This window comes from Aythya fuligula, chromosome 2 (genome assembly GCF_009819795.1).
Source record: "Aythya fuligula isolate bAytFul2 chromosome 2, bAytFul2.pri, whole genome shotgun sequence".
NCBI classification, from domain to species: domain Eukaryota; kingdom Metazoa; phylum Chordata; class Aves; order Anseriformes; family Anatidae; genus Aythya; species Aythya fuligula.
The window spans coordinates 81,546,351-81,563,888 of NC_045560.1; the positions used below are offsets into that span (position 1 = coordinate 81,546,351).

The 17,538-nt window shown below is 35.9% G+C and overlaps 1 protein-coding gene across 2 annotated transcripts in view; it reads left to right on the plus strand.

Moving 5' to 3' along the window:
- The window catches only part of EXOC2 (exocyst complex component 2), a 135,206-nt gene that overhangs the window by 52,096 nt on the left and 65,572 nt on the right, over positions 1-17,538 (plus strand). For both annotated transcript variants that reach the window (XM_032181287.1, XM_032181288.1), the window contains exons 11-13: positions 1,630-1,748; positions 12,786-12,911; positions 17,135-17,259. In XM_032181287.1, the coding sequence (XP_032037178.1) occupies positions 1,630-1,748; positions 12,786-12,911; positions 17,135-17,259 (370 nt within the window). The remainder of the gene's footprint in view (positions 1-1,629; positions 1,749-12,785; positions 12,912-17,134; positions 17,260-17,538) is intronic.

Genomic DNA, 17,538 nt, shown 5'->3' on the forward strand with positions numbered 1-17,538 from the left:
TTTTATCTTCCTTGATATGTTTGTTTTGTATGTCTCCAATGTCTAAGACAGAGCAGGATTTGAAATACCATACTCTCCCCACTCAGATATTTAATGTATGTATTCAGTCTTTATAATTAAGCTTCAATTCATATTTTCCCAAATTCACATTTTCCCCTTATTTTATTACATTCTTTACACTGATAATAATTTATACTGCTCAGAAACTTTACCATATCACTTAACAGGCAAGGGGGCGTATTTTTTTCAAGACCAGCAGAATTAATTTTTTTTCAATTTTGTGTCTAAACAAATACTAAAAGTCCCCTGAATGCTGAGGTAAAACTTGAGCTCATAATTTATAAATATCACCCTGTCAAAATGGTTGGTTGTGTAATGTTCTCATCCATCCCACCAATCCTACTTTGACAGTTTTTGCTTGTTCGTGTACTGCAGACAGTTCTCAAGGAAGACAGAATTTAGCAATGCAGTCCTAACTAGCATTAGGCATATTGTAGTAAAATAGCTTTTGTGAAAGACTTGGACATGCCCTCCCTGTACATCTTAAGATAATAAATCAGCATACTTCATCTTGAACACCTTGAATTTTTGAATTTGTCCCATGTCTCTAAACAAAGAGCATAATGGAGCACGTTAAATAGTAGAGAAGCTACTGCTTTATGAAAATTTTCTTTTGAGAGTACCATTGTCATGTAGTCATGAATCCTGTACATTAGACTATGCTTTTTTGTTCTCTTAGGAATCACAGCAGTTGGCTTCCAATACTCCTTTCTCCCCAAAGACATGTTTTTCTTTTACTTTCACTAATTGAAAGCCCCACTCAGAGAATCATAGAAGGGTTGAGGTGGGAAGGGACCTCTGGAGGTCACCTGGTCCAACCCTCCTGCTCAAGTGGGACTACAAGGAGCAGGATGCCCAGGACCACCTCCTTTTTTGAAAATCTCCAAGAAGGGAGACTCCACCACCTCTCAGGGCAATCTGTTCATTTTTTTCATTACCCTATGTATAGATGGAATAATAAATATATACATATAAATTAAATTTTAAGAACTGTGTGCGCATCCTAATGCAAAACAAATAAAAACAAGCAAAAAGAAACAAAACAGGAGCTTAGTTTACATTCACTTGTGCATGCCTGTGCTAAAATTAATGAACCACTAAAAATTAATTCCATCTGCATTTGCCTGTTACAGTTGCATGATGACACGATTGGGACTTTTAAAGTGGGAAGAAAAATATCATATTTCATGTGCTTGATATGCCATCACAGATTTCATGTAAAACATGAAGTACTATTTGCAATTTTGGCAGATAAAGAGCTTGATTTCCAGGGTACGTTTCTAGAGGCTAAACAGAAAATAAATGTTAATGTGTTATATATATGTGATATATGTGTGTTTTTTGTTTATTATTACACTTTTTTTTAAACTGACTTTTGCTTCAGTAAATTAGGAAGGAAGAATGCAAAGTTTGTGTTTGCATTGGGTATGAGGGTATCTTAACTATTCTTCTTGAATTTTTAAAATGATTTTAATATATATATATATTTTGTGGTACATCTTTGGTCTGTTTTAATGAGGCCTTCAGTGTGTCAAGTCAGAACTGTGATTTTTGGACTGGGTTTTACAGATATCTTTCTGATCTTCATGCGCCTGGGGACCCTGCTTGGCAGTGCATTGGTGCTCAACATCAGTGGATTCTAAAGCTCATGCACAACTGCAAGGAGAACTATGTTAAAGAACAAAAAGGCAAGGATATATTTTTTGTTGTATATACATATATATGTTTGACACTTAGGAATTTGGCATTGTCTTTTATTTGACAAGATTTAGTGTAAAAATGATACTTTTCTCCATTTAATTTTGGTAGTTTTTTACAGCATTGAATACTGAAATGTATTGTTTTCTTTATTCTTATGAAAACAAAACAGCAATTGGAATTTTATTTTTGTTTAACTTAGAACTTTTAAGCTCTTTACATGGGAAAAGCATTGAATTTCAATCATATATCTGAAGTTTACTGTCCTCTAGAAATATGTCTTGGAGGCCACATTAAATTTAGATTGTTTGAGTCTATTTCGATTTCATTTCACAGGGTATGCTGGTAGTGTATGAATATGCAGGACATAAGGGTATAGTGGAATAAATTGTAATTTCTTGATATGCTGTGAATGATGCACAGACCTGTGAGACTGGCTAAATATCCCATTTGTCCATGTTGTATTAAGAACTATACAAATACTTATTTGTGTCCTGTATGTTTTTGCCAGTATTACTCCCTGAAGAAATGCACCCTCATAGGTATTGCTTTCAGGTGTAGCAGCAACTTAGCTACTGGTAAACATAATCTATCGCATCAACGTATTTTCAAAAGGGCATAGGTGGAAAGCTATTGGCCTGTCATTTCTAGTAAAATCTGAAAACTGTATTAGAAAATGACAAGTAGTGTCTTGTTTCTCAAGGAGTCTTAGCAGGATTGCTGATATTTCTGAAATGAGTAGATATATTGGCACCTAACTTCTCTTGGCTTCTGGGTAACACCCATGTTCAGTGTTGCTGTGTGTGTATCCCAAACCAAGTAAGGTGTTTTCTTATGAGAAGGCACAAGAATTTTACTGAGTAAAAACTGCTGCAGATAAGTGCTGTGAAGTTGCTGCAGGATGCTTAAATTTTCTTCTTTAGCAGAGGTTGCGGCAACAGGTGTAGGGTTCACATGGTGCTTCACGTATGACAATAAGTTTTAGCTGTTAGCATGCGCAGACCATCTTTGTTCTACAACACTTTATTGAGTGCTATGGGATGAGTTGGAATGCCAGGTTGGTTTCTTGGCCTCTTGGTCAAAATTCAGAACATTTCCATAACCTCCCCATCTCCTGTGCTCCCCAGAAAATTGAGATACCCTACCTTGCAACACACCTGTCAAGGGCAACACCAGCTTGAAAAAAACGGCTGCCATTAATGATTCTAAGCTTTCTTTTTCTCTTTTCCACTGCAAAATGCCATCTCTCAGCTTCTCAGCAAGAAAAATAGGATCATAAAGACATTAAATCCTTGAGAGTTTTTTGTTGTACTGGTCTGTATAATTTTGATATGCGTGCTCCAGTAAAATATTGAAAATGAGCCTAAATTCCTTGGCTTGTCTTGAAAATCTCAACCAATGTGATGTTTTTCTTGCAACGATTCTGCTTACCTCAGCCTTAATATCAAAGGGACTTTTTATGTTAACAGCTTTGTTTGGCTGACAGAAGGAGGAATTTACATAACTTGACTGCCCAGTAAATGCATGTATGAATGGTTAATATTTGCATGAAAAAAGTGGTGATATATTATGACTTCCATTAAAAAGAGCCAATCTAATTTAAATAGCTTTCTTTTTTCTTTTATATGGTCCTTGTTGATACAATTTTTGCACAGTCTGTAAAATACTCAAGTATTGATCCTGGTTGATGGAATTCCCCATTTAGTATCTAGTTGGGCAAAAGTTGCTAAACTTAGTTTCTCATTTCCATACATCTTTAATTTTAGCATACACCAGATGGGAGAAGGCAAAGAGAAAACTCAGAATTGGTATTAACTGCCAAGCAGAACAGTGCTGATTGTGATCAGAGACATGGAATTTATTTTAATATACTTTCTTTGATGTATGCTTTTCTGACAGGAAAAGTGTGCTTTTTCACTCAGATATCAAATTAGTTACGCATGATTTTGAGAAATCAAATCAACCTGAAGTCAGAAATGTTGTTTCTATGTTCATAGTTTCAGAGGGTATTTTTAAGAGAGAATAGTAATAAATTTTCAAACTGGAGTTTGAAACATTCTTCCAGAAAAGATTTTGCGTATCAAATGTTTGGAGGAAGAGGTAGGTCATAATGCTGATAGTCTCTTGAAAGTGCATTAGATGTTTTTCTAGGTTTCTCTTTTTAACAGAGATAATATGTATTGTTTCTAGCAGATGGCATATGCTAGATTATACAAACAGAGATTACAATTCCACCTTGAATATACCAACAGTTTCTGGCAATTATTAGCCGTTTTTCTGCAGACCGTGAATCTGTGGCTTCAAACTGACTGACTCAAAACACTTGAGTGTAGTTAACTTAAATCTTTATAGCAGATTGTATCTATTTATGCATTTGTGCACGTATTTTTCAACTTTCAACTGAGTTTGTGCAAAAGTATTTTGCTGATGATTTAGTAGTTCTCAAAGCACATTAGAGCTCTGAGTTGTTAAACGTGATCCATTTTTTTACTATGTGAAATGGATTTGGAATTAGACCAAAAAAAACTTTGCTTTTCTTATCTGGAAAAGTTTTTTGGTAAAAACTCTACTGACATTCCTGCTCAGAAGGTTTGTAGCTAATTGTCAAAAACCAAGCATCCTCAAATACATGTAATTTGTTTGTGGGGCCATGATGCATTTGGGAAGAGAAGGTTAACATTGTAAGTGGCTGTACTTTCAAGACTATCTGAAGCATATTTGAAGAGTGTAGTTAACTAATGTACATGCAGAGGTGATTGAAAGTGCTATCACAAAACCACAAATTAGAGATATATTTTCATACACATATATTTTATTTTTATATCTAAGTGTGAATCCTTCACACTCAGCAGCACTTCCATATGTAAAGTAAAACAAGAATAGAATAGCCTCAGTGCTTTACTATTATTAGAGATTAGCTCCTTTTTGTAAAAATACTCTGCAGTTGTATGTCCAAAGAACTGCAAAATATCACAGTATAGTACAAACTCTGATGGAGCTTGAAATATGTGGCAAATTTACAGTGCTGTAATAGTCTTGGAGTTCGCTCTTGGACTGTGTTTCTGTGGTTAGCAGAAGTTCTTTGTGTTTCGAGTACTATCTGTTTTCAGTTAATCCTGCTTGTATTAATATTATTTCCAAAAATTGAAAGGTGTGTCAGGCTGTACTAAACTTTGGCAGATGATTTGGCAGTGTGTCTTAAAGACAGTTAACTACCAACAGCGAATTATTCAATCAGATGTCTTCTCTGATTTAAATAGGCAATTATTAATTGTAAAGCATACAGCAATCTTATCATTAGCTATTTGGTTGTGTTCATTTCAAAGGGTGCAAGTAGGATTTGAATTTTATAAAGTCCTGTGTACAAACTCCTTTATGGCAGTGCTAGCATTTTGGAGAGAATTTAATTTCCCTTGAGGAATATCTATGTATGTGTATTAACATACCATTTCCTCTCAGTCTTAAACCCTACTGGTTTGCTGATTAGTCTCAAGTTATGTGGACTTCTTTACATACTCCGATACGGCAGTTGTTACTTTCACAACTTTGCTTTCATCCTAGCTCTCTTACGCTGTATAACCATAACTGACCTTCTCATTTGTGAGGTAAATAATGCAGGCAGAATCATAGAGTCCTAGAATCATTTAGGTAGGAAAAGACCTCTAAGATCATCTAGTCCAGCCTTTAACCTAGGACAGAAGATGAGAAACTGTTGAGATCCAAGCCCATAAGTTGAAAGGAAAGAGCGAATATGCATCTATGACAGCAGATTAAAATTTCTTCTGCTCAGACGTATGAGAAGCCAGGACAGAGAGAGAGACTCAACAGCATAGTCAAAGCCATCATGGAAGCATTAGGCAGTACAGGGGATGCTCAGATCAGAAAACTTGAATGGTAGTGTCCTTTCATAAAGCCATCCTCCCACTTCTCTGATACTCAGAGTCTTTCATAAAAGATGCCCCTATGGACACGGGACCCATCTGCAGCTGCCTTGTGCTCTACCTCTACAATGTTGTGATGCTTGGAAATAAACAGATTTATTAACTTTTTGTTCTGTATTTAATATCTGTCTTTTACTAATGGAATAGACACTTTTGTGCTCTTTTATTGTTTTTGAAACTTATTTTTTTATGGTCATGAAGTAATTTCCTGAAGCACCAATAGATTCTATTTATAGCTCTGACTGCAAAATGCTATTGCTGCCCACTGGAAGGACCTAAAGTAGGTAAAGCTAGTTTGCTGCTGTTATTTAGTATGTAGATACATGTTAGGGAGATAGAAATGTGTGAGACTAGGACAGGAAAAATATTTTTGATTACTATGAATATAAAATTTAACATAGAAAAGCACTATGCTCAGTCAAAGTAGTATTTCTAAAATGTTTCGTAAACAATACCTGAATGACAAACTTCATTGTGCTGGTATTTTGTGCCTTGTATTGGCTAGTCTGAGTTGATTCTTCTGAACTTTGAACTCAGAATTTGAAGAAGTCTGGAGGCTTTTGGACCTGCTTTCTGGATGCTATGCTGTTTCCTTCAACTAAAACTTTTAAATATTTGTATTTTTTAACTTTACTTGATAATTCCCCTACTATTAGGACATAATTTTAGATTTTTAAGTATGGTTTCTGCTTCCCAGACTTGGAGTACAGGAAACATGGGGGATATAGTGACGTAAAATGACATGAAAATAAATGTAAATAAATGAGGTTTAGTTTAAAATTTGCCTGTGGCACTGGGCAGGTAGCCAAAACGAATTAAGCAATGTAACTATTGGGGAAAGAAGCTATGGTGATTAAGACTATTTTCTGTGTGGCCAGTGGTTATTGCTTAGACTTTGAATTTGCTAGGCAGTTTTCATGATGCTATGAGCTAAAATGCATAGGGACTTTAATCAAGTTATCTTAAAAGTGACTAAACATCTTCTAACAGGCCTTTTTGAGATATAAGTAATATTAGTGCAAATAAGCTATCTGTTAATACCTTCTAGAAATTGAAATTGTAAATGGAAACACTAATGAAGTGGTGGTGTGATCTTTCTGCAACCCTTCTGGCTGCAAAATATACAGCCTCTTAACGTTCCCAAGATGGAGACAGTTCTCAATACACAAGTGTACTAGTTCAGTCAGTTTCAGCAGTTCAAACTGCTAAAAAAATAGTCTTTGCAGCACTCAGAATATGGTGCAGATATCATAAAAAAAAAATAAAAAAATTTTGTGCTAGATTAACAGCAGCTGTGTATAGCATGAAGGAGAGAGACGGTTACTTAGACCACATTGGTCTGTCTTCTGTGCCACACTGAGATTCTGTTCACCTTGCAATGAATGATCTATCTTTGTTAGATCAGACAGGCCAGCAAGGCTTGTGTCAAAAGGGCCTTTTCAATTTGTTATCCTAGCAGCTGGTTCTCTTCCATTGCCTTTGCTTACTGTACATCTGGAAGAAGACTTCTTACAGCTGGGAACCATTTCATGTCTAAACCACATCCCCTGTCCGTAGCAGAAATACTCTCTTGACAGCAGTCGTCAAGCAAACCCTTAATGGGTTATTAATTGAAAAAAAAAATTAATCAGTACAAAATTTGACGCTGGATTTGTTTTCCTTTAACCACCTGTATCTGTAACTTTGCTGATGTTTAGACTTTTGTTGGGAAATGGAGGGGGCATTGTTTGAATAAAAATAAAATTTTACATAAGAATCCATCCCACAGACAGTAAATACCGTGATTAAAAAGAGGCACAGGTAGTATAAAATCAAAACTGAGAAGGACTGGTATTACTGAAGATAAAAGAAACTCTTTGTGGCTTGAATTTTACCTCAGTGTCTTCCTGAGTCTTTTAAATCACTATGCAGGATACTTAGTGGAAGTGGACTGATCTCAAAGTTGCTGAAGATCTCAGTGTCCGCTGGAGCTCACGCTAGTAAAATGACATCATTTTTGTTTATGTGCCGAACTTGGAGTATTTGGCTTTTGCTTCAGTGCTTTTTGGCCTGCAGAACTGACAGTAAGGCTTACCCGTAGATTGTGATGTGAAATACTTAGAACACCACTCAAAATAAGAGTAGGCCCAATTGCCTTTTTTGTGGTAAACCAAAGAAATCATTTCATTATACATTTAGGATAACAAAGACTGACCTTAAGTTAGGAGGGGTGAGGGGGGAGTACATTTGAAAATGTATTCAGAAAATGTGCTTTCCCTAAAGTGCAGCAATTTTAATCTTTAGCACTCATCTCTTTGCTAGAAATACAACCCATTTTCGTGTTGATCTTTTAAACCTGTCAGATTCCAAATAAATGTTTATGTAAAGTTAGAACAAAAAGAGTACTCAAGCAAAAGAATAAAATGCAATCATTCATTTGCTGAGCAGGTTAATTTTTAGGTAATTTCTTCTGCTTGCCTATTTTTTTTTTTTTTTTTTTTTTTTTTTTGCCCAGACAAATTGAAATTCTCTCTGCGGCGTCCTTGAAAGGAATCTTATCCTGGTCGTGTCAGTGCAGGCTCCAGGCACCGTGTGTTTGGTCAACAAGCAACAGTGGGTGGTCAGGCTGTAGCACAGGACAAGGGCCCGCTGTGCGCAGGAAAAAATGTTCAAAGGTGTTTAAGGGTGGTAAGGAAGTCTGCCGCCCTTCAGAGCGTCCGGAGGCTATAGATCAGCGCTCCCTCGCCATTGTAGCCTGTGAGAAAATTCGCTGCGAGATACATAATGGATGAAAGAATACAGTGACTGTATTCACCTGGTTGCACATCTGTACAGTCGTTTTCTTTCCCCCTCATGCTCATATACATGCCCTGGTTGTGCATTTAGTCTGTGTAATGACTGGCGTTTGACTTGCCATGGGGGATCACACTGAAAAACTACTCAGCCCGAGGCTGGCCACTTGTAAACATTTTTCTTTGTCGCTGCAAAAAACACCAGGCCTGCGTTATCCTCAGGTCACTCGGTATCTTTTGCAAAAAGCCTTTTATAAAGCTTCAGCGGGACATTAACGCTGAGACAGGCTGACAGAGCTGCGGCCGAGGCCTGGTGGCAGCCGGGAGGTGAGGTGGGCCTGACGCCCGCCAGGAGCCTCACTCCGCTAGGAGGCAGGGGGACACAGCAAGCAGGGCTGTGGCGCAAAGGATGGGTCTTGCACTCGGTTTTGTAATGGGTTTGAAATACAAACGTCGAGCTGCTTTTAAAAGCTTAAATCGTTGATCATGGAAAAATCGTATTTTAGGCAAATTTCACGCTAGTCATCTTTTACACTGGGGCTGCAACGTGCTACGTGCCACGAGCATGCAGACAATGATGTGCACAAAAGCTGGAGTCAAAGTGTATGTACATCAGCCATAAATACTATAGGCATATACGTACCCTATAGCAACTCTAGTGCTGATAAATTTGGAGAAAAGTGAAAACCCAAATAAAGTAAATGACCTCAAAAAGCAGCGTGCTTGTATTGTATTTTATTAAAATCCTTATTCTGGTGATATCTTACTTCACTAGGACAGGGAGGTCTGCAAAAAAAGACACTGCATTGTTTGTATTTCACACGGTATCTGAATAACCTCAATTTTTTTCTGCATACCTTTAAAATATATGTGCAAAAAGTTGAAACCCAATAAAATATTTTAAAAAGAAAAAATTAAAGCAATTATTAAGGTCCTCAAAACTTGTTTGATCTCATGATTTCACAGTTGTAAATGTAAGAAGGATTTAATTATACTTCTTGTACTTACTTGTCATGACGAGGTAGAAGTGGAGAATGTAGTACATTTATTTTTCCTGTGTTTCCTTGGTTAAATATACACTTGGCACTGTAGTCACTGACAGATATGTTCCATGTAAATGCTGTATTTTGGGGGAAAAAAATATTTGTGTGACTTCAAAGATGCAGTACGTTTGTTAAAAAACGGATGTCTGCCAGGAATCTATTTTTCGTACCGTTTGCTTATACAATATCTAAAAAACTGTTAGCAAGGTAGAAAGTTAATTTCTTAAAAAATTGAGATTTTTGCTATGTGATATTCAGGATCTAAGAATGTAGAAATAGTATAAAATCAGATAATGAATAAGCAGTAAATTATTATTTTGGTAGTTTATTTAGTTTTATAAATATTATTGTCTACAGTTCATACTAATATTAATTCATTGTATTACATTATGCTGCTAAAATTAAGCTCATGGCTCCAGGGAGGGAATGAATTGGGATGGGAGAAAAATTGTTTGTTAAGTTTACTCCTTTTTTTTTCTTTCTTTTTTTTCTTTTCTTTTTTTTTCTCTTTTTTTTTTTTTTTTTAACACAAGATATATGCATTAGTATGCAGTCTTCAAGCGCTATCTTCTGGTCGGCTGCAAGCAAGATCAGCATTGCTAATGTAATCCAGATGTTTATTAGTCCTGAGGGTATATGTGCTGTTGTAGTTCCCTGCTGCTGTGTTATACTTGCTTGTAATGCTAGACAACCAATTAAGAAATTAGTTCATGTTAAACTTTCTTTTCCTGGTACGGCTGCAAACTGATGATGTGGTTTTTCTGGTGGAACAAGAGAGTATTCTTTACGTGTTTTCTGTTACTGGTGAATATATAAACCATTTGGACGACGTGGGGTTAGTATATCATCAGCAATACAGAATTTTTAGCTTTTCAGCTACCTCAGGCAAATGGCTTTAATTGAACTAATTCACATTAAGATGTTTTGGTAAGTGTGTCTGTTTTTCTTAATTCTGAGGTTTAATTGGCACTGTCATTTTTAGATACCATCTGTTTACAAGAAATTCCCCGTATTAACAAGGTGTTTGAAGGGTGAGAGCATAACTCCTACACGAAGACATCAAAGAGGGAAATTTTGGTGTATCATGCCTTTTTCTAAATGTAGTTTTTGTGGAAATAGCATTTTTATTTTTATGTATGAAATATATGTGCTTTTTAACTAGCAATGCCTGTGACAGTTCTGATTTGTATTTTTGGGCGTGTATTTATTTTCAACCAAATAAAAGGCAGATATGAATCTCAGAGACAATTTTTTGTGGAAACCAAAGAACTATGGGAGACACGTAAAAGTTCTTAAAACCTTTTATGCAATTTTCTTTTTATTTTGAGTAGAATCTCTGCAAGGTACCAAATGCATCTCATATCTTTTTTTTTTTTTTTTTTTAATCAAAAAAGACATTGTTTTACTTTTTTCTGCACGGTTGCTGGAAGGAATGTTTTCACACAAGTTAATTATTGCAAATTTACAACATTTAAGATATGTTTTAAAAGTCAAAGGCATTTAATTCCTGAATGCAGAAGATATGTGACCTTAAACAGATCTCTGTTATATGGGCAGTTGCATAGTACGTGTTCATAATTAACTATTTGTAGCATCCATACCTACTCTAAAAACTTCTGATAGCTTTATTTTTTTTCCTTTCTCGTATTTTTAGTTAATTCAGAGGGAGAAGTCTTTTCCCAAATCAACTTATAGTAGAAATTGACCATGGTGCTACTTGCCCATTGCAGCAGATTCCGTATAGCTGAAAATTCATTAATTTTCAAGGTGTAATAAATATAAGCCAGTTTTAATAAGTGGTGTAGAAGTTGAATAGTCAACATATTCATAATGCAGGTCAAATATAGTCAATTAACACAATGTATCCATTGCAGTTTTTCACTATGTAGCAAATAGATCTACATGTATTTATTTAGGTATTTTATAGTGTGAACGGTAGTAACATGAAGCAGGGAACTGACAGCTCTGTAAAGACAGTGCCTCCTTGAGGCCACAGGAAAATCTGTTTAAAAGCCATTAAAAATTATGTGAGGAAAAACTATTTTCAAAAAGAAGCAAAAAACAATGCTGTCATCTATTGGAAGTTTGCAGTGATTTTCACAGTGTTTAATATTGTTCTTTAAATCCTGGCTGTTGAAGTAAAGTGACTAGGTGTATCTTTACTACAACACTGGTCTGACAGAAACATAAATTCAGAAGAAACATACTTCAAGTCCTTTTTATTTTGTGTTACTCTTGTTCCTGTATACAGTCATGTTAGAATTAGTGCTCTTACTGTGTGGCTTTCCTGTTATTTTAAGTGAATGCAGGTATTGATGGAAAAGATCAAGCAATATAAACTCAAACTCCGAGATTCTCACTACAAAATTCCTTATGAATTGTGATTAATTCAAGTTCAGATGTGTTACAGCTCACTTGGCCAGTGCTGATATCCTTTTTGGTGGTTACTTTCAGAAATATATCTGTAAAGTGAGATGCATAAACCATCATTGTAGACTTCAAGAGAAATACCAGCAGCGCTTTAGTATATTTAAAAACAGAAATAAAAAATCGTCATGGTCTTCTCATTATGAAATTGTTTTCCAGAACGTTTATTAGACCCAAAGTACACATCTCCACCAAGTTAGATCATTGTTTAGGGCTTGCTTATAGTGATCTACATAGGGACAAACACTCAAAGAAAATATAATTATTTGAAAACAGTAACTGGTTCTTTGCAAAATATATTCTGTGTTTTGAACTATGTGTACGTAGGGTGTGATTTATAGACATGCACAGGAATATGGAGCAATTAGTTCACCTGCTTCACGATGGGTGGATTCTTACTACCTGAATTCTGTGTAGGTCAAGCATCTAAGAAGTAGTAGAATACTCTGCCCTTTACTGCTTCAGTTGGAGACACAAGAAGCCTTTGCAGTTGAAAAGTATATTCAGTCATATGCCAGTGTGTGTCACGTCATTAATGGTATAAATACATATTTATCCATGGCTTTCAAGCAAATAATTGTAGGGTCTTAATTGTAAAAGCTGAGAAATACAGACCAAAGAACATTTTTCACGTGATAAGTGGTTTTGGGTTTGTTGTGGGTGTCAATAGCCGTGTTTTTGAATAGCATTTGTGTGGATGAACAAACAGTCTAAATAAGATTAAGAATGTTTTTGATAGATACCTTTAGTCTTGTATCACTTCCAAACTAATTCTGAATCCATATGCATTTTCATGTCAATTGATGTGCAAAATCATTATTACTACTCTTTTTCCCCCTCCATAGGCACCTCATTGATCCACAGCCCAATGTTAGACCTGGACAGTGATATGCGTCCATCTCCAATTGGCCACCTCAGTCAAACTGCTTCATTGAAAAGAGGCAGCAGTTTTCAGTCTGGCCGTGATGATGGTAGGCATCTGTTTTGTTTGGAAACACAAATCTGTAATTCTCTATATCCAGTGTGCTGCGCAGTCAGAAAAACAAACAGAAACCTAGATTCTGTGTGTTTATTGTTTTGGTTTGTTGGTAGACAGCAAATCTCTCCAGTCACCATTACTAACATTATGTGCTGCTATAGATTATCTTAGATCTCTGTGAAGACAAAGTCTTAGAGGTGAATTTTGAAACTTCACTCAAATGTTGTTTTTTGTTTGTTTGTTTTTTGTTTTGTTTTGTTTTGTTTTTTGTTTTTAATGTTAGGAACTGTGTTCTTTCTTCTTGTGTATTACCGTTGCTTATCAAGGGGGTCTTCTGTTTCTTGTGTGTGTTTTTTTTTGTTTGTTTGTTTGCTTTTTTTTCCAGAAGTAAAAAGCAGTTCATAACTAAAATCTTTGTAATTTTTTTTCCACAGTATCAGATTTTTTTCCCCCCTTTACATAACCACCTACTTTCCCATTGCTGTTGTTACATCTTTTGTGTGCGTTTGAGACAGATCTTGTATTTTGCTCCTCCTGTGACTTCATATATCCAGTTCTGGGTCCCTTATTTTCTGAACCTAGAAGGAGAAACAAAAGTGTATGACTTAGCTTGAGCAGTGTGTCCACAACCAACAGAACCCTTGTGTGTCAAGAGTGTCTTCAGTGCACCTTGTCCAAACAACAGGAGTCTTTTAATAGTAAAATCACAGGAGTCAGAAAACATGCATTTCACAGGAGAGGTCATTTCTTACCAAGCTGCTTGAAACTTTGAAGCATAAGTTTTGACATAAATGCTTTAATAGTTTTATTTCAGAAAGTTCAGCATTCACACCAGTTGGGGGTGTGATATTTTGTTTTGTTTAGTTCTTGAAGCTATGCAGAAAGCAGTTTTTTATGAAGAACTTTCTGGCTTTGTTCTGCTTTGATGTTGCTCTTCTCCCAACTCTGTGGGCTTACTTGAAAAAACATCTATAAATATCTGATCTTTTCGAGCACAAAGAAGAATGAAGGGAATCTCTCAAGAGCATAGTGAAGAATAATGAAAGAATTGTACATTCTTGTGGTGCCACAGTGTAACTTTACAAGTGAGAAAATTAAATTACTTTGTGATTTGAAACTGAACGTTTGTATTTCAAAATATATGTGTATACTGAGTAATTGCATTACTGTATTGCTGTTAACTTTGTCCTTTCTCAGCCCAGAGCCTGGTATTTACAGACCAAAACAGTGAATTGCTGATTGTTCTGTGCCACCATTAATACAAGTTCTTGGTTTCTATGTAGTACTTGCATGTTTTGAAGTGGTTTCTGCAACACTATCAATACACATGCCAGACAATGTATCAAAGCAGCATAGTTAGTCCAGTTTCTTTTTTTTTTTTTTCCTTTATTTAATTTCTTTAGCATTTCTCTCAACTTAAATAGTTACATTTAGTGAAGGCAATTTCAGTTTCATTGATTATATTTGTCTTCAGATCCTTGGTTATGGATTCATAACCTTTCACAACCTGGAAAAGACGTGTCTTCAGCAAGTTTTTCAGATTCTGTAACCAGCAGTTCAAACCAAATTTCAAAGGAAAATTGGAGGATCAGAACACCACAATACCTTAGGAGTCTAATCCAGCACAAACCCTAGAGTCTGAATGAGTTGCCTCTGACTTAAGTTCATTGCTACCTAGGTGCTCGTGCCCAGTGCATGCTTAGGAAGAGCTGAGGGCTTTGCTGTCTTGCTGTTCTCAGAGCGGAGATCCAAAGCAAATAAATAATTTATGATACCTGTGCACAAGATGCCATTCCAAATATGCCATTATGTACTTACTCTCTTTTCAGGCAGCATGTACACCCTTTTATTTTTCAGAAAATTTGAGGAATGGCATAGTTTTTTGGTTTCATTTGGTTTTACTCCACAATGTAATTGACAGTCATTGTACATGACTTTTTTTTTTGAACAAATTGCTTTGAATTTGAAACTGCAGTATTCAAATACAATTCAGCTCTGGCTAGAGTGCATGTTTGCAAGAATGTTTGAACAAGAAATCTAGTTTCATCTAGTTTCATCACTAGGATGTTATAGCACAGATTATAATAGAATAAATAGAATGAAAGAAAATGTTTCATCAAATTTTAAGAAAATCTTTAATATAGATTGGAGCTTTCTCTAGCAACGAAGTCCAAATATGCTGTTACTTATGGCCTGAATGTCCTTTTGCCGTGATATGCGGTAACTTACTCTAAGAAGTATCTGCTGTCTGTAGACTTGAGACTAAGACAGCCTCTGAAATAGGCCTGAAGTATTCTTCCTGGAAGGAAAGAGTATCATACGTAAATTTTGTGTTTATAGTTAGGAACAGACATCCCTGGTCATAACCTTAGGTTGGCACTGGAGCTTTTGGCAAAGATGATCTGGTTTCCAGGAGAAATTAAAATCTTTTGGTTAGAAGTTGGTTTGTTGGCATTACAGAGCCTCTGTTGCTATAGCAGTGTTGGCCCGGCTTCCTGGCACAGTCACAGCCAATGTTAGTAAGAAGGCTTTTTCTGCTACTGGGTCTAGACCAGTTCTCTGACTGTCATAAACTAAGCTGGCAAAAGCGCAGCTCTGACATCTGTGTGTCCACGGTACAAGTTTTGCTGCTTGAACTTCAGTGTTTTTGTGCTTCTTAACGGGAACAGCGCTATGAGTTGAGTGTTACACTTCAGTTATGTCAGAGTCTCTAAAGAGTCTCTCTAAATTTGGGCTTCCAGTGTGATTTTGGGTTCTTGAATACTCACCCACAGTCTCTAGACTTTTTCGCTGTGATGAAAAAGAATGCTTTGGTTAGTAGAGATGTTTATCCACCCAGTAAACAAGTGGACCAATACTTGACCTGCACCTCTAGTGATGGATGCTGCTGAAGGCATGCTGTGCTTCAAGGAGATTCAAAACCAGATACTAACACGATAAAATAGTGAGGCTCTGGTAATGTGTGCTGGTTACCTAATGTGCTGTTAGGCACCTGTTTTGGCCTAAATGGTGAACTCCTATGGATGGATGATATTCTCTGGCAGGTTAAAGGCAAAAAAAAAAAAATCTGCATTTCCAGAGTTATGTAGGGTAATATCATGTTTTTAATTTTTTTGTTTATAAAAGATCACAGTTTGTTTAAAAAATAATAACAACAGCAAAAAAATAATAAAAAAAAACCTCTTTAAATGGTCTTTTCCAAAATCTGTTTATTTTCCCAACATTCTAAAGTAGACTGTAGTTAATAAGGTGAAATAAAACAGTCTTTTAGCATGTAAGAATTGCCTGTATATCCTGGTTTGCTAAAAACATCATTATCAAGAAAGGTTCTGTGGAGAAGGTGGATTTACAGAAATATTTCAGTTTCCTTTGGTTTTCATATTAATCTGCACTTTTCTTCTGCCCATTTTCAGCTTTCTCTTTACTTTCCTTCTGCCAGTCTCTTTTGCCCATTTGATAGGAAACTGAGAAATGTTATCTGCTGCCAAAATGTAAGCTATTTTGTTTTAATAGCCAGTGCAGCAGGGCTGTAAGTAGGTTGGTGAAGTGAGAGATGTGGCAGTGTTATATGATAATTCTGATTGCGTTCTTCATCCAAGACTCTCAGTATATACTTAGTGCTACGTTTATTAAGTTTGAACAACAGTATTGGAATCTTCCCTGTTTTCCAGAGAAAAGATTTTACCAAACAAATGGAAATGAAGATGAGAGGTTGGCAACTTTCCTCAGGCCACAATGGAAAATTCTTTGAGCTAGAAATAAAGCAGATCTTCCCATTCCCATTGTTTACCTTTACCAAACCCGTCCTAGCAGCCCTAATTCTTTAGCATCACCACCTCATCATCTGAAACTTCGAAGGTCTTGATTGCTTTTATGATACCGTAACGTTTAGTGGTTTGAAGACAGAAGACCAGTTGAATGGATTGTTTGGTGAATTGTCTGTACATTCTGTCATAGTGCTGGCACCTTGTAAGCATATGAGAAAATAAGAAAGAACTTGCATGTGTACCAGTTATTCATATATATATGGACCAGGCTGTTAAATTTTTCCACTCCTACCTGAAAGGTTTTATATCCATACTGTATAATCATTTGTGTAATACAAGGCAACAGCAAACCTATTTTATTATTTTATCTATTTTATTATTAATGCAAATTTTTTTATTTTTTGCTTCCCCTCTCCCCCCTCCCCCCTTTATTTTTCCCCCTTTTTAGCCTGGCGATACAAAGCACCTCAGCAAGTTGTGTTTGTTGAAAAGTTGACAAAACTTGTTGTGAGTCAGCTGCCCAACTTCTGGAAGCTCTGGATTTCTTATGTGAATGGAAGTTTATTCAGTGAGGTATGGATTCTTGTATATAAATGACTTCTAAATAACAAAGTTCCATAATAATTAGGTTTGAAGTGTTATATTTCACTGGAAGACGTGACTGGATTTTTTTTTAATCTGAGGGGTTTATAAAACAATTTGTAAACTTTTACACATTTGAGAGATGCTACCTTTGGTCTATTACAAATGGTGACATGTAGCTTGTCTGGTAATACTAGCGTATAGAAGTGAGGTTCTTTATTTTTAAAAGAATAAAAGCATACACTGGAATTACTTAGAATTCTGCCTGTG